This window comes from Carassius gibelio, chromosome B18, assembly GCF_023724105.1.
Source record: "Carassius gibelio isolate Cgi1373 ecotype wild population from Czech Republic chromosome B18, carGib1.2-hapl.c, whole genome shotgun sequence".
Lineage (NCBI taxonomy): Eukaryota > Metazoa > Chordata > Actinopteri > Cypriniformes > Cyprinidae > Carassius > Carassius gibelio.
In genome coordinates this window covers 7,002,379-7,024,152 of record NC_068413.1, presented here as the reverse complement: position 1 = coordinate 7,024,152, position 21,774 = coordinate 7,002,379, and the positions used below count along the sequence as shown (strand labels likewise).

At 38.4% G+C, this 21,774-nt stretch overlaps 1 protein-coding gene across 1 annotated transcript; it reads right to left on the bottom strand.

The window, feature by feature from the left end:
• kcng4a (potassium voltage-gated channel, subfamily G, member 4a) lies at window positions 1–20,682 on the bottom strand. The gene is made up of 3 exons (XM_052582467.1): window positions 20,252–20,682; window positions 17,886–18,805; window positions 1–1,367 (listed from the first exon to the last, which is right to left on the bottom strand). The coding sequence occupies exons 2-3, from the start codon at window positions 18,633–18,635 to the stop codon at window positions 501–503; spliced, it is 1,617 nt and encodes a 538-aa protein (XP_052438427.1). The 5' UTR covers window positions 18,636–18,805; window positions 20,252–20,682; the 3' UTR covers window positions 1–500.
• Window positions 20,683–21,774: the final 1,092 nt, after the last annotated feature.

Below are 21,774 nucleotides of genomic sequence, written 5' to 3'. Positions count from 1 at the left end.
TTGAGATTACTGCTGTTTTTATTTGGAGCTGTACAAGAGTATGTCTGTCCCAAACTGGTGCAGGACATTTCAAGTGCACGTTCTCTGGAAGAGCAATTCTTGAACCTAAAACAATCAAAAAAAAAAAAAAAAAAAAAAAAAAAAAAAAGAAAGAAAAAAGCACATCTTTGGATTTATTACAAATATTTAGACAGTTTATTTGAGGAACCAACATTTCTCTGCTGTATGTCTAACTGTGTGGAACAAGGCTTTAGAGTTAAACTATCTAGCTTTATTCATTTTTTACTTATTTTGCATGGTTTTTCAAGGAGTGCTAAATCTTAAATGTCCACAGTGTTAATATGAAGGAATTAATACTTTAATGAGACATGATCAGCTTGTGGCTGATGGAAGACAAAATAGCTTCAAGGCCCTTGAAACTTCACCATGTCTACAGCAAGATTATGAGGCCATGGAAGAACAGGTTTGATCTAGAGAAGAGTACAATGCATGTGCATCGCTTAAAAGGCTCCAGCTGGTAATTGGTGTTTGTTATTCCTGGAGGTTTCCCCACCATTCCCCAGAAGAGAAAGGTCTTCAAGGGAGCAAGGTGTCTCTGTGTCTGGTGTAAGAACTAGTCTGGGAGGAGGAAAGGCCACCCATCCTCCATCCTGCTCACCATCGGGTCCTGCGGTAGCTGCTGCGGCTGCCGCACACTCCTCTTTAAAGAGCCTGTCGTGCTCCTGTTTCAACTCTTGGTAGGAGCGGGAAAACATGTGGAAGATGGAAGTGGCTGGGAAGGCCATGATTAGGATCCCACTCAGGATGCTGCTGAGTGCCACCACCTGACCAGGTATGCTTCTAGGGACCATATCCCCATAACCCACTGTAGTCATGGAGATAATCGCCCACCAGTAGGAGGCAGGAATGCTGCTGAAATCCTGCACTCCGGTCAGCTCGCTTTCCGCCAGGTGCACCAGAGGCGAAAAGAGCGTCACGGCTACGCAAAGAAAGAGCAGCAGCAGGCCGAACTCACGCGTGCTCCGCCGCACCGTCATCCCCAGCGTCTGCAAGCCCAGAGAGTGGCGGGCCAGCCGCATCACATACAGGATCCGAAGGGCACGCAGGATCCGCAGTACCAACCCGAGCTTGTCCAGGTAGCCCTTACCTCCAGAGGGTCGCTCATGTTCATTGGCAGGGCTCTCATCCACTACCAGAGACACGTAGTAGGGAAGGATGGCCAAGGCATCGATGATGTTCAAGGGTCCACGGAGGAACTCCAGCTTGCTGCGCGCCTGCACGAACCGCAGCAGAAACTCCAGTGAGAACCAGGCCACACAAACCGTCTCGACGATGAACATGTTGTAACATTTCTGGGAGCACACACCCTGCGGAGGGAGAGAGAGTGAGAAACTAATTTAATTCTCAATTCAATTATTTTCAGTAAAACGCTTTGCATCTAAATTTAAAATCAATGCATTAGGCTTGGCATATTAGAAGTTGAAGTAGAAAAATGTTTGTGTAGGGGAGGGTTAAAATACGTCAGAGAGAAAAAGGTTGGTCAGTAATACACAAAAAGGGGAAGGAAAATAAATAAGATAAGGAGAGAGCAGATAGGCATTGTCCAGAAAAACTCCAGAATACTTTTAGTATTCAAGTCACACTAACCAATACGTCAAGCTTTATCAGTTAATTAGCCAGAGTCAGAGGTCAAATTGAGGCGGTGGTGAAAGGAGGGCTAACAGAAAAGACAAACCAGACCACTTTGACCTTGAAATGTCTGAATTAAGCCCCCCTATACAAGCATCATGCTGGAAGTGACCCAAATTAGATTTTCTCTTCATGTGGCATGCCTGTAGATGTGATCCTTGAAACTACACACGTCTGATGCATCCAGATATGAAATCACACATTCTGTTAACATGTGCATACAGTATCGTCACACTGTTCAGTAATGTCGTTATCATTCCGCGTCAGTAAGCGCCTCGCTAAGATCTTGAAAACCAAAGGAGGAGCAAGCAGAATCCGTGGAAAGATGCTGAGATAGCAGATTTAATTAATATTTGGTGAGATGCATTATTCAAGAGAAACTCCAGGGACTGTATCACAGTCATTCCATGTAAGCAAATTAGCTGTTCAATTTGCAGCTACTTGAAATCCCTTGCAGATGTAATGGTTTTGTTGTTATGTGCATATATGCTGGTAAAACGTGTGACGTTATTGTTTCTGTACATAATCACACAGAGGTATTTTAAGGTGAGCTGACTGTTCACAGTGATGCAGGTAAAACATTTATAAACACAAATGTGAGCAGTCAAAGAAAAAATATTACATTTCAGCAAATGCTCGGAACAATATGGCTATGAAACAGCCTCAGAGAACAAATGTAAGGAATAATTAAAGGTGGACTTTGTGTGTAGCACATGTACTATTTATGTCTTTATCTTACTGTAAAAGTAACAAGTACAAATTTAGAACCACTACATAGCAATGCAGTAGAAACTTGTTACCTTGAAACAATCAAAATCAAGTAGTAAGTAGCATATAGTGCACACAGTCACTCTACAAACACCCTGCCTTCCCATAAGAAGGCTCTGCCACAATACATTTTTCAAAAAACTTTCAAAACTCATTCATGCTTTTTCTTGCCTAAAAAGTTTGATAAGCCTTTATAAATTCTCAAGCTTTCACAGGAGCAACAGACTCGCAGTTAGACAGGACCTATTATCAAATTGCAGCAGCTCTGAGGTGATTCATTGCTGTAAATTCAGCAATTTTAAATGCTCAGCACACAATTTGTCCTTCTCCGTTCAGCACGTACACTGTCCCCATTCCCTCTCACTCCCTTTCTGTCACTCTCCCTAGTTCTCAGTCATTCTCATTCTCTACTTCTACTCCAACACCTTTTTTCATCTCATTTCTCTGACTTTTGCTCCTCATCTCCCTGCGGCGGGGTGAAGTGCTTGTGACTGCAGCTGCAGAAATTATGCATGTTAAAGAAGGATAACAATTTGCAACTCGTCAGGCTGATTGTCAATTTCTCAGTGCTAATGCACTTAGGGTGACCTTATCTCTGCACTGCCACTAGAAATGTCAATGACATCCCCCCTTTCCTTTGTGCCCAAAACCAATCAACCATAGCCCCAGCATCAATACAGCCTGTAAACATTTAGAAATCACCTGCAGAGCTGATGAGCAGCTTACCATGAAAACTTCCACCCGAGCTTCTGAGATCAGCATACATAGCAATAGGACTGCACAAATAATCAAAATTAAATGAAAAATGTTGTGTGCTTTTAGCATTAAAATCTAAGCAACAGAAGGATGATAAGTTAAATATTTAGGGGAACGTTTTGTGAAGTTTTATTAAAGTATTCAACTAAAGTGACTTGCCTTACCAATTCAAAGCGCAATCAGAGCATGATTTTGTGACCAAACCATTCAGCCTTGAATAGCAGCAATTACATAGGGGATTTAGATGCATTCTGTGTGAATAGCAGAGTATAATGACAAATTAAAATCAATAGGATGGTTGGAAAAGGTTTGGCTCAACTCAACTGCCAAAGTCCCAGAGCAAAACAGTGACATAAAACAACCAAACACAGAACTACTGTCCTAGTCTTGCCAGGTCATCGCAGTCTTTGTTAGAACTAAACAGGTTATACAAACTGACAGTCATCTTTTCGGTATGAGTCTCTGATTGAATGTTAGGTGGTCTGGCTGGCTGTTTAAATCTAGAGGGATGGTCCGAGAATGCATAAATGGATGTATTGAAAATGAAATGCAGTTGGGATAATCCGATCTGTGAGCTGCTTAGTGAATGAGATATTGGGTCCCAGGAAAGGGGATGTCAGGAAGAGACGAGGGGTTGGACAGAGAGTTGAATAATTGAAAGTGCTACACACACAGATTCTTTCATCTGACTGTACACTACTAGAGGATCTGATAAACAACACCAAATAGATTACAGGCATGTACAGAACTCAAAGCTTATAATAGTGTGCATCCTGCTAAACGCACAGTAAACAAATCCATGGGGTCATCTGTTTTCTAAAATTCCAATTTGATCTCGGTCCTCCAAACATTTTTACATTTTATATTTTCATGGAAATGCATCAGATATTTATCAAAAAAATATTATTCATGAGGAATGAAACTGCAGCAGGAATCTAGCACCATATAGCAGAAGGCATACTGGAAAACCACAAAGTATATTACATTCAACATCTAATATTCTAGCTTATATAGAAAGCCTCAAATTAAGTTGTGGAAAACACTTGCAACTAGGTTACTACACTTTCAGATTTTAGAGCCCTAATGGGCCTTGGGCAAAGTCCTGTATTACTCAGGGCAACTGAATGACTGAATATGGTATAGAGAAGGGACTGAAAACGGATTGTCAGAATATGTTACGTTTTTAAAATCGAATTGGCTAAATCAAATCTCTTCTTCCACATTTATCAAAGTCGTCAAATTTCAAACCATGACATGCATCATGGGATTCTTTTCCAAATGTCTTTACAGTATTTGTCCACTTTTTATTCTAACAAAACAAAAAACGTTATTTAATACGTCATTTTTACTATAAAAACTCAAGTTTCAAAACTCAAAACTTTGTCTAAAAACAGCTTTTATTGAAGGCAGTCTGCCAAAACCACAGCTTTTGGAATGTTCTACTATATGATGTAATAGTGTAGAACAACGCCAGCTTGGACGTCACTGCCTGTTTAGCTCCGCCCACCAATTTGCCCATGTAGTGTTATTGAGAAAGGTGAACACACAGGTTTACGCAGAAACCAAACGATAAAGATGGCTCTGAAGACAACAAGATGCTGTGTGCATTGCCTTCTGATCCCAAAGATAGAAAAGAAAGAGTGAATTAACTTTATTTTTAATGAAGATCCAGACCGCGTTAGTATGAATTCGAACCATTGTTCACTTCATTTTACCACGGAGGCGCAATTTGACACAGGATTTTCAAAAAGATTGAAACTAAAAGATTATGCTGTGCCCGACTATATTAGATCTGACAGTAATGTCGCAACACAAGTATGAGTAACTGTTTTTATTATGTGGTCACTATTGCTTTGTCTCTTCATACAGATTGTTTGATATGTATGAGTTATTTATGCGCTGCTGCTCATCGCTTCTTCCTGCTCTAACTCATCAGACATGAGAGCAGACCAGTCTCTCTTTCCAAACCTCTCTTCCATCATCTAAGTCCATTATTCATCCTGTTTCACTCTTTTTCACTTTCTCTTGCCAAAATATTTGTTGTCAAACATTTCCTGGCGCAGAGTCAATAATGCCACGTCATTCTGTGCCCCTTGAAAAAGACCAAAGGCAGGAAATTGTTGAGGTCAGCATATTGCTTTTATTTAAATCGCTGTACTCTCCCATCCCCCGGCTGCTCTCTATTCAATATTCTGATTGAACGTTGTTTCAAAGACATAAAGGATAAAGTAAGCAAAATATCTGTAACAGCGTGCTCAATCTGTCATGTTGGGTATTTATCAGGTTGTGTGTGCTGATGAAGGCGTATGTCAAAATGACCTTGAGGTCATTGCCAGGGATTGAGAGAGATGCATAGACAGAGATGGAGTGATTGGGACATTGGAAGAACTCTTGAGCTACATCGCGGTAGCACCAGAAACCCTCACCCGTCCGCTGCGCACTAATACAGTCACAGAGCAGAGACAGACAGGAACATGACAGATGATCAGATATACTTGCGTCTGGGTCTTTCTGGCAACCAACCTCTATTTTACTCCCTGGAAAATACAAACACACATACATATACACACACACACACACACACACACACACATATACACTCCTAGAGAAAATAAAAAGGTCAAGAGATTTTTTTCAAGTTTGAGATTGAAAATACTTTCTCCTAGCTCAGTCTTTTGTGAGTTCGTAACTAGGAAAAAATAAAGTCACTGGAGAAATGTCTATGACTTTTCAGTGACCTTTCAAGATTTCATGCTTTTTGAAATTTCTTGTTATTTCTAGGAAGGACAGTGGGAACCCAGAACAGAGTTCTTGGTTTTGTGCGATATGATATTACACAAAAATGTTCAATAAATATTGTGATGGCCATATATATTTATTATTTGATCTTTATTAAAAACGGGAACAAAGATACAAAAACAAACAATAAGGACAATTAAAATATAAAAAGGATATAAATGTAATAAACAGTGCTCAGCTGAAAAATAAAAGGTTTTCAAGTACAGCATATCTAACAGTAGAAATCAAAAAGTAATACTACAGAAAATTAATAATCAAATAATAATCAAATATAAAAAAAAATGTTTTCTCTTAATTTAATCACACTGGTGTCTGAGAGAAAAGGCTAAGATAAGGAAGTCAGTATGAAGATAAAAAATAAACATATTTTCTTAATACATTGTTATGATCTTATTGTGCATAAGTACATGTTATTTCAAAGAAAAATGTTCGCTTTCATAATCTTTAATCAAAACGCAAAGCTTGCTCTGTGTCTGAAACGACTTCGCTTTCCAGCTTACGCCATCTTAACTTATTTTTTAACGTCTTTCTTTATCTCATCAAGTCTTTCTAATAGCGCACGCACATCAAGTTTTAGCCTGATGCTTTAATCTCTGTAATCCTCCAAAATGCACTCCACTCAATTTTACCTCCTGCAAAAATAATTTGTCAAACAGCAAGACATTTCTCCCTCTTTCTCTGTCTCTATCCATCTCAGCCCAGAAACCTGAAATATAAAGTGCTGAATGGGATGGTACAGCTCAGCTCTGCACTAGCTAAAGTACACAGCGAGACGGTCTCAGAATCTTAAACACCTGCCTCTCCATCTCCCTCTTGCTAAGCACTCCGTATTTTTAACCTAGACACACTCGTTCTCTTCTCCTCACCTTAAGCTCCTATAATGTAGAGTAATGAAGGGATGGAAGAAGAGACAGCGAGTTTGTATGCACTATGAAGTCTGTTATATTTTCCCCAAATTCTGTTTTTAATTTTACATTTTTTTCTGGATTCCATTTTAATAGCTTTAATAATGAAGAATTATGTCTAATCAATTAATTTAATAATAATAATAACTTTTTTTTATATAATAGTGTCATATGAATGTCATATCAATTGTCTACTGTTTCCATTTTACTGGATTCTGTGTTATACTTTAATACAAATTTATTATCAAAATGTTAGTAATCAAATGAATGATTAACAAACAAATTATAATTTTTAATTAAAAAAATTTATTAATATTTTACAATGTAATAATACAATTTTAACAATTTTTGGCAAACAAATTGCTGCACAATGGAGGTTTACTGTGATATTCATTAAAAAACTATGCTGTAATAAACTCAAACTGTATACGTATTATTATTAATTCTTTGAGAAGTTCTAATACACCACATATATTTGAATCATAATTTCTTCAAATAAAAACAAACTTTTTTTTTAGCGAGTAGCAGTGAAAACCATTTTCACACGTTTCTGTGTGTATCACATTAAAGTTTTTATCAAATGTAATGGTGACATGCTTGTGACATCACGGTCATGTGTAGTGAAAACATCATGACAGTCATGCACGCTTGAGCATGTGTGGTAGATAAAACTGTGGTGAGCAATGTAGATATTTTGTATATAATAACTTTTTTTTTTTTTGCAATTTAATATTTCCAGTCACTAGTCCATATCACAATTTGTTATAAAAAGTGTACAGTGCTTTTTTTTTTATTTATTCATCCAAATTTACTAAACTCTGTGACATTCCGCATTACACTGTAAACTACATTTTTATGATTGGAGTCTGTGATTCTGCATTGGAAGAGAGATTTTTGAGTGTCTTTCGCACGCAGTGTGTCTCAGTTCCCACTTAACTTGATTGTGATAAGCTGTGAGTCCTGAAAAAGGGTGCTAAGAGTGGTTGGCTGAAAGAGATCAGAGAACGCCTCACCCACATATATCTGACACAAAAACAGATCCACTTGCAACTATCTACGACTGAACCCACATGACCTTTGGAGGCACTGTTCACCCACCCACACCTTTCATCTAACTGCATTGCTCTCATTCTGTTCAATCTCTTCAGTGTCCTCCTTCCCCCATTCCCAGACATGGACGCTGCACTCGGTCCATTTGATCTGTCCTTTATGGCAGGTTACTGGAAATCCTGTCAAGCAAGGTTTACTACTGTAGTCCTGCATCAGCAGTTTTGTGGTCCCCATCTGCCAGAGCTTCTCTGCATCAGACTACAGAAATCAAAGGTGTAGTGACCATTAACTTATTAATGTCTTCGCTTGTTCCCACGCTCAAGATAGTCAATTAATTTGCTTGACTGCAGAAAAAAAAAAAAACTGCAGCTGGCACCATATAAAACACTGACTTTCACAACAAAGTGACATGTTTATTGCTAGCTACCTGTTGGAGGTATGTATTGTTACTATTACAGTAACATGCATGGAAAGTACGTACAACAGGACAGTCTGCTTCCGCTGTTGGCCACGCATTGAAGTATGTAACAACCTCCCCATCCCTTTCAGAGCAGCATCTCTAGCTTTTAGTCAGGACTCAGGAGACATTGAACAGACATGGATACCTAACAGCCAGCCGATAAACATCTCAGTGGAAAAACAAACCAGTGGTCAATGGATAGATTTATTCATCCTGCTAGTCTGTAAATGAAACAGGATGGAAATGGGCGCTTGTTGGAAATGATCAATGCTAAAAGGGATATTTCATGAAAAATGTCTGTGTTTTTGTTAATAAAATGGCAGTCAGTGGGCACCAGCATGGTTTTATTACCAATATTCTTCAACATATCTTCATTTGTATTCTCATTTCATTTAGTTACATTGAGTATATAACTGAGAATTAGTTTGAATTGAGAAAAAGTATTTTCTAATGTCAAGGTGAGAAAATGTCAAGACATTTAAGTGAATTAATCTGAAATAAAAACTGAATATTAAATCATTTGTAGTTAACCTATTCAGAGAGGAAATTTGAATAGTAAAATTACCAACCACCATCAGATTTACCAGTCCCAGATATCGATTATGAACATGCAAATCTGGAACCAATGCTACCACAATATTAGACCCTTAAAACTCCTGAATGTATAAAAAAATCAGTCGCTTTAACCCTAATGAACAATGACGAATCCACGTACTAGTTATTTCACTGGAGCACTATAGTTACCAAGTAGCTTAAATGCTGCTTTCCAACAATGGAAATGGGTGGATTTCACCACCTCTTGCAATTTAAACATTATGGGGCAATGATCTGAAAGAGAAAACTGACAGTAAATGTTGCTATATTGCCCATTGTGGCAACTCTGTTAATGCATTTATATACATCAACACAAAATTGTGCATACATAGCTAGAAGAGTCTGCATTCATGGACTTGCACAAGTCTACAAGACTTGCATGGACTATGATTCAGGCCTTTGAGTAAAGCATAGTGATGGCTGCATAATGCCATACTTCTCCACAGCAGGGGAGAAAACTCAGAGAGACACAAAGAACAATGGATAAAGCTAAAACAAGAAAGCCTAGGACAAAACATGTTACAGTCTTCCACAGCCCTGAAGCATACAGCAAAATACACATTTAAAACAGTGATGTCCTGGAGAGATCCAGTCAGTATAATTAAGCATCTGTGAAATGGCTGGATTCATATGCCCTTATACCCGTTATCTTTGCGGAAGCTAGATAAGTTGGAAGCAGTGCTTCTAGAATAGTATTATGGTTTCGCGTGGGTGTACCTTCTGCCGTTTTGTAACAATTAATGATATATTTTATATAAAAAAATTGTATACTAACCTTTATTCTACTGGTTCTGTGGATAAAGCATCAGCCAGTTAAGAGGAAAACACTGCAGTTTACAGTTCTGGCTTAATGAAGCCTAGGCATCAGTTTCATGTTGATAGACACAGCAACTGTTGTCAAATGTGACCCCACTAAATATTAATTCTAAAAAAAGGAAGTCAAATAGGCCTACTAATTCATTTAATTATTTCTACAATATCTATATCTATATCTATATATATCTATCTATATATATATTTATATATTTTTTTTTTTAAGTATAACAAACGTTTTGCCTAAAAAAAATAAAGGTGTGTATTGTATTTCTATGCACAATAATCTAGTAAGAGAGAGAGAGATGAATCCACAAAGTGTGACCTGCACAAGATGAGTTGTGTACATCTTGCAAATTTAATTCAAGAAAATTATAGGGGAAGATAACAAGCGGGTGGGCATTAAAAATGCATCTTTAACTCTGGGATGAAGCTACTTGTGGAACAAATCTTGTGATGGATGGCAGTACTTACACCATTTGCTATTTCTGCATCTGCTGAATCAAAAATGAGTATGCAGCACAAGAGGAAAAATGATCAGACGTGCCCACAAACATTAATGGCCTTACAGCACCACACCATGCATCCCATGCATCTTCTCACTGTTATTTCCTGCGGCTTGTCTTCTATTGTATTACATTTAAAGTCCATTAAATTATTTAAAAGAACAGCAAAATGAAACACTAAATTTTCTAAATGAAAGTTTTTTTGTGTTATGATAACATCTGGGTTTTTGAGTGACTTGCCAATCTGACTCATGTGATTAAAACCAGGAACCTTCTGGTTACCCTGAGCTTGTAAACATGTCACTATATCACCAACAAAGACAAACACTGTATACAACCAGCCATGTGTGTTTATTTATACGTACACATTTGAGACACTCCAGAGTATCTTTTTGTGAACTCTGTAACATTGGAACTGAAAAGGTGTTGGTGCTCGGAAATGGAAACAGCAGGCAGGCATAAGAACATTTTCTTTCAAACCAGGCTGCTCAATTCAGGAGTTCAAGCAAGTCATTTCCTTCAGGACCTCAGGTCCAACTTTAACAAAGGTGATTCTGGTGCAATAACACTTTTGACCTACACTGGCACTTTGTGACTTGGAAACTCCTGCTGTTGAGTGTTATATAAAAACCTATTCTGTTACTTGCATGTGAGGGCAATCACCTCCCAGTTTCTCCTGCATCAATATTGAACACCAAAAAGAAAACTACAAAAAAGTCAGTCCATTTGCAGGAGAAAGGCAATCTGCATTCTTGTAAAATTGAACAACTAAAACACAACTCTCTCAAAGCTATGGAATTAGTAATCGACCCTCCAACCCATTTAACCATTATACCACTGCTGAATTTCCTGCCCAATGGCAAAACAAATTGACCTTTTACCTGAAAAGTAAACTTGCAGTGTGAAAAATCTGTTGGAATTTTTATATATTTATATATATATATCTTGTAAAGTCAAGCTCTAAAATATTTATCGGGTTAAAATCGAGTAAATCGAGTAAAAAATATTTATTAAAATCCAGAAAAATCACAACTGGAAAAGTAATTGGGCCTTTTAATATAGTTGTGAACAGGGTGGGGACCATGAAGTCCCAAAAAAAAACTAAGAGACACTGAAATAAATCATCACTGTCTAATGTGCACATTTGGGAACCAATGTTAATAATGCAGGTCTGTATTAGAACTTTCAAATAAATCTAAAGTTAATAAAAAATCAATTAAAAAACCATATATGATCCAATTAGTTGGTGAAACTGCTTTTTTGTAAACTTTTTTACTTAATTTAAATGGGTTAAAAAACATGGCGTTAATGGAAAATACAACAAGTGCACCTAATCTTCATCTAGTGTTTCCTTTCCATTCTCTCACTTTGTCACTTTGACCTCATCATGCTGGTTTTTGTCGCTATCATCCCACTCAAGAGGAAACCGGCAGAACATTGTCCAGATTGCACTGTGGATTGTTCACCTTCTTCTGCCTTATTGTAAGAACCCAGGCCAAGGAATAGTAGCTGAGATCACTGCTAACCCTGAATCAGCACCTGTTCCAGGAACTCCCCTTCTGGCAAATAATAGAGCCAAAATGCAAAACTGCAACACAACACCAAAACCACTCATGTCCTGCACCTGTACCGACACCATCTGGCCCTCTGTAATACTCTGTCCAACATAGCATGAACAGGACAGATCAGGACATGTAGTGCATTAGCTAGTCTGTCATTGATGGGTGTGTGGAGACTATGATCGGTCAAGAGGAAAATGATACTAGCTTTGGTTTGAACTGCAGCATTTGCTAAATGTTCAAAGACCAGCTTCATTTTTCATGAATGTCACAGACGTGAAAGTGATGCAGAGCTGTACAATGGCTTTAAATATTCTCTCACTCTGTGTGCTTGAGCTCAGTAAGGACCGATGATTAATTTACCTGTTCATTTTTTCAGCACTTTCATCTAGCAAATGTAGATAATGTGATCAAATTTGTGGCTTAGAATCAAAGCTGTTCATTATGTCTTAATGCATGTAACCAAGTGAATACACCTGCAATATAAAAGATTTTGATTGCTGTAGAGATAAGTACTTTTAGAAGGTTCCATCAAAACTGATTATGTTGTCTTTTCTGTAGCAAACACAAATCTACTCTTGCATGATGGATTGGTTTGAGACTTTTAGCCAAATTAAAAAAACATGAAATGACATCCATGACATCGCTTATTCTCCTCTACATTTTCAATTGAGGCCAATTCAAACGTGCATTATGGTATAATTGTCTTGGCAGAACAGGCCCATTTCTTTTCTGGAGTCCAACACCATCTATTTGCAGATCAGTCATATGGACTAGTCATCTCAATAGTTAATCTTACAACTACAAAAAGTTCATTAGATATTTTCATTATGTATTAATTTTAACATGAATATTTTTAGTGCAAGAACAAACGTTATTTAAACGCACATCAGGTAAACTCAAAACCAAACCTAAATATTCAGGGATTTATTAAATGGGTAGTTCACCCAAAATGCAGGTTATCATTATTTCCTTTCCTTCCTGTCATTTCAAACCGGTTTGAATTTCTTCTTTCATTGAAATACTTTTGAATGGAAGTTAATTTGGTCCAAAGACTGACTTATATATATCTTATTTGTTGTTCCACAGAAAAAAGAAAGCAAAGTTATACCATCTGGTTTGACATGAGGTTGAGTAAATTTACCCCCAAATTTTTATTTATGTACATTTTTGAAAAAGTGTAGTTTTATCCTTAATATGATCAGTGATAGAGCCTCACTTTTACAGGATACTGTGACTAAGTATGTATTAGGGCTGCACGATATTTGGAAAAAATGACATTGTGATATTTTATTTTTATTTTTTACTCTCTCTCTCACGCTTTCTCGCTCGCTCTCTCTCTCTCTTGCACTCTCTCTCTCTTGCACTCTCTCTCTCTCTCGCGCGCGCTCTCTCTGTCTCTGCCATTTTAAACTGACAGGACTTAAAAACACATGCAAATTATAAACTTTCACTCTATGATGGTTAAGCTGGACAATTAATCTGCGAATCACATTCGTCAAGGGCCGGGGAGCAGCTGGCCCATACAGTTAATGAATAACGGATCAACTACGACAGCCTACATCGCACATCCTGCGATGTGACTATCGTGGATTCGCACATTGCGATATTGATGCTTAAATGACACATCGTGCAGCCCTAGTATGTATGTCACCAGCACTTGAGTGAGAGATTGCAGGATGCTCGTGGCATACAAACACCTTCAACCCAGAGCCCTTGCTGCTGTAGTTCAAACAAAGCAAAATTTACACCTGCAGCCCAGGGGAGGAGAAAAGGAGAGAGCACAGAAGACAGCATGGGGGAAGGAAGGGGCAGAGAGTGGTAAACAAGAGTAAAGGTGAGAAAAAGCAGAGAAAGGATAAGAGGGCAGAGAGAAAAAGAAAACCAAAAGAAGAAAAGCAAAGGTGGAAATTAATATTTAAGAAAGCAGGGCTGGAATGAATCTACTGAAGGACGAGAGGAGAAAAAAGGAAAAGATCCATAGGAAGAAGTGAAACTCAGATCCATAGGACATATCCCATGGATGCTTGGGTTCTCTTAACTGGCTGATGCTTTATCCATAGAACCAGTAGAATAAAGATTAGTATACATTTTTTTATATACAATATATAATTAATTGTTACAAAACGGCAGAAGGTACACCAACGCGAAACCATAATACTATTCTAGAAGCACTGCTTCCAACTTATCTAGCTTCCGCAAAGATAATGTGCATAAGGGCATATGAATCCAGATAAAAATCATCTTATCATGAGAATGTATTTATTGTTATCTAAACAATAAATAAAAAGGTGCTGCTTAGGATTACGATGATACAGCCTGCTCTCAAAAACATAAGATAGTTAACCTCTCTGGATTGATTCCCAAGGTTGACGAGTTCAGATTGGGCTCCATAAATGTTTCTTATATCATATCTATTCATAACAGACTTAAAATGGCAAACCGGGAAGTTAAGGAATCATACATAATGCTTGAATGGCATTGTATAAATTAGGCTAGACCTTGATATAAAACTAATTTTGATTTACTTTGCCAATGATTTTTAAACCTTAATGGGATTTTTAGTGTATGGATGAAGTCAGTTCACCTCATGTTCACACAGGTGTAGTTCATCACATTAAATCTGGGTGTAAAGTGTACTTTTCTGAAGTTTTTCTGTAAAATAATTGTCACTTGGTTTGATATGTTGTCATCTAATGGAATACCATTCATACATATTTATGGGTTGCTCAAGTGTCCATACACTTTCTGAGGCCTCCGTATTTTCATATAGATTCCTTTAGAACTAAAACGCTACAGGGATCTGTTTAGGTCACATTGATGTCAAGCGTTGAGATAAGCCTGTGGGTTGTTGAATTTATTCACTGCTTTTCAGCTCATTTCAAGTTTTCTCACAGCGTCTTTCTCACTTTTGTTAGTGTTTCCTGTTTACTAGAAATTTGCAGCCTTGTCTTTCCGCATCTGATATTGAGCTCTAAGCTAAAATCGTGTTGTATATAATTTATAACGACATAAAACTTCACAGAAAAGTTTTATGCTTGTAAACATACAAAACTGTGGAACATCAATCTGTACATCTTCACATTCGACTACGCACAAAGAATTGAAAGTGTTGCAAAAGATAGAGGAGGTCATCTTGTTATCACTCAATGTACACATGCACACACACTTATCTGTGCACACACACACACACACACACATTTATGAGCAGAGATGAATGACTCCATGCTCAGGCCATTCCTTTTCTACCGTGTGGCTGACATTGACAAACAGCCCGGCAGTGTGAATTAAATATGACAGTCCTGCTGCTTCCAGCGGGACTCTGCCTGTTGGACGGTACATGCTGGCGTAACTGCCTAGACACCGCCAGAGTCTTACCTTGACATAAACACAAGCACATCCAATTGCACACACACAGTATTCCAATACAAAGTTGTGGAGTGAAACTTCCACTTTGGGCGGTGTGAGGTATCTGCCTAAGGGTGATTAAAATGCATAGTCATTTAACAGCAAAAAGGTCTAGTCTTCTCAAGCGGACCCCCTTGTGTGCCTGCTGACATTCCAGAGGTCTCTATGGAGCTGGTTCATTATTCTCTGTGTGTGTGTTTGCTGAAATTGTGGAGGCATTGCTGGTCCAGTTCATTACTCTCTGGGTATTTACTGACATTGGGGAGCCCTGCTGAGGTGCATTCATTATTTCTCACTAGGAACAGCACGCACAGGTCTGCTTGAAGATCGGAAACACACCTCAAGTGACATGATCACATTCTACAGTACCGGAGAAAGGGGTCTATGTTAACAGGTGAACATGCTGGGCTTTTTTGGCTTACATCTTATATGAACTCAAAGGTAAAGATGAACAGAAGTCAAATGTAACAAAGAGAGAATTGTCACTCATGAATTTACATACGAATCCCTCGATTTTCAGTGTGCTGGCTCGATGTGAGAGGTTCAATGCATTTGAGAGCATAGAAATCTTTAAAGGGTTAGTTCCCCCAAGAATGATAATTTGTCCATCTTCTACTCACCCTCGAAGCATCCTAGGTGTATGTAACTTTCCTCTTTCAGAATAATTCAATCAGAGTTATATTAAAAATTGTTCTTGCTCTTCCAAACCTTTCGATGGGGTTAGTGGGTGTTTGTTGTCAACAGTTCAGAAGACGTTAATAAAGTGCATGAATCTGTAATAAAACGTCCCTCACACAGCCCTATGGGGGTGAAAAAAGGCCCCCTGTATGATGAAAGATGAACTAACCCTTTAAGATTAGGAAAAGATTTAAGAAAAGGGTTGGATTGCCATAAAATTGAAATTCGGTCATCATTTAAATTAAATCTGTTTCATCCCTGTTGAAAAAATAAAAATAAAATAAAAACTGCATATGCTGGTTAGGTATGTTTTGAAGCATGACTGCTGGTTAAAGCTGGTCCTGGTCATGTGCTGGTCCTATGCTGGTCCTAAGCAACTAACTCCACGAACAGCTCATTTATTTATTTATTTATTTTTGCCTCAGGTCTCACACATACCCTGTCTGCAGTGTGTATATAGTATGTGTATACAGTGCAGAAGCAGCTCATTTTGCTTTCGCATAGGACGCATTTGCAGTTCGCTCCTGATCCTTGCCTGTTTACCACAAACACAACATTTATCCATTATTTTGATTTCAAAAATGCTTTTTCAGCATTGTGTACCTCTACGAGTGGCATCTGTTATTGTCTTGTTTATCTAAAAGTACACTTGTCCTTGTTTTAAATCTAGTCAAAAAGCCACGTGTTGAATGTATAAACAGTAGACATTAATTATATGCATTTATTGTGTAACTACTACATTTCCGTGTCAATCCACGTTCATTTTTACTGCAAAACAATCGCTGTCACTTTAATTCAGCATGTGCAGCACAGCAGAAATAAACTCTGTGCGGAAACGATCACTGCATGACTGCCGTATATTCATCACTCCTGGAGTACAATGTGTGCAGTGTGAACACTCTGATCCGTTAACATGGCCGTGAAACAAATACACACCGCAGAAGGAGTGTGTGAACTTGGCATCTGTATGCCTGATCTGTTCTGTTCTCATGCTCCATTGAGCTGCATTCTGATTGGTTCGGATAGCATACTGCGGGAGGTCGGGCCGCAGAAAATTGTGCTATAAAGCGATCAAAATCGCAAACATTAAAAACATGATTTTATGATGATTCCGATTAATCACACAGCCCTATTAAGAACCAGCTTAAACCAGCTCAAACCAGCAGCCTTGCTTCAAAACATACCTAACCAGCATATGCTGGGGGCTTTTTTTTTCCAACAGGGATACAGAGCGATCATATCTCCTCACAAAATTTAAACCACAACATTTATAAGGATTCATTTTATCATGACATTATGGCATGTTCTTTTAAGTTTTGGTTCTTTGATCTTGATTTTCTTTTTCATTAAAACATCTTAATTTTGCATTTTAAAGCTTAACTGAAGTCATATGAGTTTGAAATGACATGAGTGTGAGTAGACTATATAATAATTTTCTGTTCTGGCGTGAACTATCCCTTCAAGAGGGAGTCGTGGCCTAATGGATAGAGGGTTGGACTTGTAACCCGAAGGTTGCGGGTTCGAGTCTCAGGTCCAAAAGGGATTGTAGGTGGGGAGGATTGAATAACCAGCACTCTCTCCACTTTCAAAACCACAAGACCCTTGAGCAAGGCACCTAACCCCCAACTGCTACCCACTGCTCTCTGTGTGTCTTCACTACTGTTTGTATGCACTTGGATAGGTTAAATGCAGAGCCCAAATTCTGATTATGGGATGCCACACGTCACTTCACACTTCCCTTTAAAATCCAATTACTCATCCTCATGTTGTTCCAAAGCTGTATAACTTACCTTCTACGGTGGAATAAAAAAGTCATACTCGTTTGGAATGACAAAATGACTTTCAATTTTTTGGGTGAACCATACGCTTGATTAGGCTGAGACATTTTGTACGCACTCACCCTATTCTCCTCCTCTCTGAGGTCCGGCATGGTACTGATGCACAGGCTGATCACGGTCAACGCCACCATCAACACAGAAAAACAGGCGAACATCTTTCCCGGCAAACCTGACTGAGGGTTCTCCACCATGTCCCTCAAACTGTTCATGAACTTTCGGTAACCTGTTTCTTCTGCAGGAGGGCGCAGCTGCATACTGTGTTGACGGCGCTCCTCCTCCCGCCGCTCGAGCTCAGCGACCTCCTCAATGCGAGTGTACATCTTGCGCTTGCAACAGCGTTCCATGTAGGCCATCTCTACACCCCAATAGTTGAGCTCCTCATGCAGCGAGAGTGCACACATCTCCCGTAACAGACGTAGCTTTCCTGCTGCCAGGAAGTTAAGAATTACACGGAACGCACTGGGGCTACGATCGAAAAAAAATTCACGGTGTATCTCATCGTAATCGTCACAAACACAAGCGATCTCCTCGGGACTGCTGCAGGGTTTGAGACGCCCTAAACGCGTCAGGGGGAACTGCTCCAACGTACTCCAAGGGAAGGTGTAGCGGTTGCCCCCCACATTGATGAGGGCGTGCAGGCCGTGGTCCACCGAAAGCAGATCTTCCGGTCGGTGAATGAACTGAGCACGCTGATAATACACTCCTTTGATGGTCTCAGTTTCCGGGATCTCTGTAAAAATGTGGTCCAAACTGCTGTCATCACTGACCGAGAGGTTGCTGAAGTCATGATTGGCGTTGCTGATGATTGGCATGATGGCATTGAAGAAGAAAGTTAATCATAAGGGTTGGGTGAAGCTCAGGTCGTCTCAGCGTTGGCCTGATACCTTGGGTTTAGGGCATTGAGGCGTTTAATCGAAGGTAGATCCCATAGGATCTCATGCACAGTTCAGTGAAGACCCAAACATCCCACATCATTTGAACACTGTTGGAGACAAAAAGACAACAAAAGACAAAGAGGTTAAACAGTTGATTTAATAAAACCACAAAGTTTGCAATAGTACTATAACTGTGTTAAAATTACATGAAATTCATATAATGTGCTCTTACTATTTCAATAAAGATGGACACTGTCTTTTGGCACATTCTCTGGTGGCTGGGTGTATTAGCAGAGACCTCTAGACATGCCACAACTTCTGATAGAGATTGAATAATTTGCTGTTGTCAAGGTGTTCCATTATGCTAGGGGTGGGAGCTAGAGTGATAAACTATTTATTAATAGAAGCATATTCCCGTTGGGAGCGAGGCTTGCTTTACTGTGTGGAAAGTTAATTGAGGGAAGTGTGTTGAGCAGCCCAGTGGCAGTGACTCTATCAAGAACATTCTCTCCAGTACAAGCTGATGAGCAGAAAGTGAGGGGAGCAAGAGTCTTCATAATCACACATAAGCAGGTGTTAACATAGAGTGGAAATTAGGAAGGAAGTGAACCAAGTAGACAATGCATGATAATTGCAAATGTGTCAAAACAATGGTGAAATAATGGGCATACTTTTACGAACAACAGACAGCTGTCAGGGGCCACTTCTATTGCCTTTAAAAAGCTTATTTAAAATGGGCTGCATGTCTGAGTAATTTAACGACTTAAGTAAATTTAAAAGATCATTGTATTGTAACTTTAACTCAAAGAGGTTTCCAATAAATAAATAAATAAACTATGTTCAAAAGCATTTCTGCTCCGTTCATGTCTGTCATCTGATTGCTTTTGCAAGCAACTTTTAAATCACAAATGTTTTATTATATTTTACAGTATATTATTCCTGCCAGTTCATTTCGGTGAGTCAGAAAAGCTTCAGTCAGGGCAGTTAATAAATGACATTCAGGAATTGAGTTATGCAAGTATTTTTATTCAATACATTAATAAAAATATTATAGGACTGTAGATTATTTATGCCACTGCTAAAAAGTACGTGGATCCGTTAATGAATCGGAATCGTTTAAGAACAATCAGAATCGACTAAATGAATCATTATATTCCTTATTCCTATCCCATCACTTTCATGATGTATCACAAATATGTAGGCTACTTAAACATTTATTAAAATAACTGTCTCATTCACAGACCATAACATAAAACTGTAAAATACAATAAGAATTGGTTAGAATACTGCTGAATTTAACTAATAGATTCAAATAACATACATATAGGCTTCAATAGGATATACAAAACTGTACAAATAACATAAGGCAACTCTGAATACATTTATTACACTGTGTACAGTCAATCCACGAAAGAACAGACATCAAATAAAACTAAGCGAAACTGACAGTCTAAAAGTTGATAAACACGCAATAAATATAACAATACATTAATAATTATATTAGTTATTAAATGAAATCTACAAGAGCATCAAAGTAGAAACTCCCAACTCACCCCTCGATACGACTCCGGTCCTCACTTTCTTCAGCAGAGACATGTTCCCTCCACAATGCTCCATAACCGGTTAAACGAACTCACTTTAGGATTTCATTAAAGGTTCTTGCTGGAATGCCTGCGTCAGGAGCGGTAAAATGATCAGAAGTCGAATATTCTCCGCTGACGTGTCATCACTGTCCCGCGCGCTCAGAGTCACTATCACTGCATAGATCCGAGCGAATGTGTGTGTGAACGCCGGTCGGTTGCGCGCCCCTCTCGCGTATTGAGAGAGGCACTGTAAGTTTAAAGCGAAGTCTAAATCATAGTAGTTATGTTCTGCATGCGAATCCTGGTCACGTACCGTTCGCACCTCGACAATAAACCGTATAAACAGCAGATTATTTTATTACCTGCTCGTGTTTTAAACGAGTTTGAGATGTGCACGTCATTGTGCGTCAACGCCACTGAGGCGTGATGAATTATTACACTCGCAATGGACACTTGCATTTCCATTTGAACCCTTTTTGTGGTCACAATAGCGTTTTCAAGAATGTATTAAGTGAATATGAAGAGCATAAGGCAAAACAGCATTCCCAACAGGAAATTTGTCTCGTGAGGTTGTTTCAACCGCAATAGTTCCATTACGACAATTTATACATCTACAGGTAAGTGCATCTAGAATCTGTGTTTGCTGCACAAACTGCAGAATTTATAATGCCGTATTTATGCATTGCACACAGTGCAAAAACTTCGGGACAGCCCAATTAGTTTGATTCAGTATTTGCATACATAATGTTCACATGGTAGCACTATTATTGTGTCCAAAGCTTACAAACAGACGCGTACAAAGTATGCAAACTGTACTTATAAGGTTGCACATGCCTAGGGAAATGCTAAAATAACTAAACAGTTTGCACTGGTCATAGTGGAATGTGAATGGAAAGTGAGACAGCTGGCATTGTGCACCCACATTCTTCATCACTGGATGCCAAAGATCCACAGACATAAAACCCATGAATGATTGCACAAATATGCAATGCAACCCCCTCCTCACTGTCTCATATTTTATTTGTACCCCTTCAATTATACAAATTTATTTGCCCACATATTTTTTTTTTATTTTTTATTCTCTATAGATACTGTAAAAAAAGTAGGATTTTCACAATTTTCACTCAGAAGTTGCTAATACATTTTATAAATAATTAAAAAGAAATAGCGAGTAACACTGAATTAAGTATGCCATTTTAAAGTAGAAAGATTAAACTGTTATTGAAATTTTTGAAATACTATTTTCTTATAAAGCATACTCAAATAATCTTTGTTTATTACTTAAAAAATATAGTGTGTTTGAAAATAAATTGTTAAATGTTTCTTCCATCTAATTTCCTTCAATCGATGAAGTGTAACATTCAATAGCTAATTTATGAATTTAGTAAAATTCACAGTCCTGAAGACCCATCATTCCTTATTGGACTCCCCTTGTTAAAGGGCATAGGACAATGTTCCTGGATGTTTCCCATATGACAGACACCCTTTTGTGT

Coding starts and splice junctions, on each gene's coding strand:
- kcng4a (XM_052582467.1), bottom strand. CDS start 18,635: ATGCCAATCATCAGCAACGCCAATCATGACTTCAGCAACCTCTCGGTC. Junction 1,368..17,885: donor TCAGAGAGGAGGAGAATAGG/GTGAGTGCGTAC, acceptor CTCCCTCCGCAG/GGTGTGTGCTCCCAGAAATG.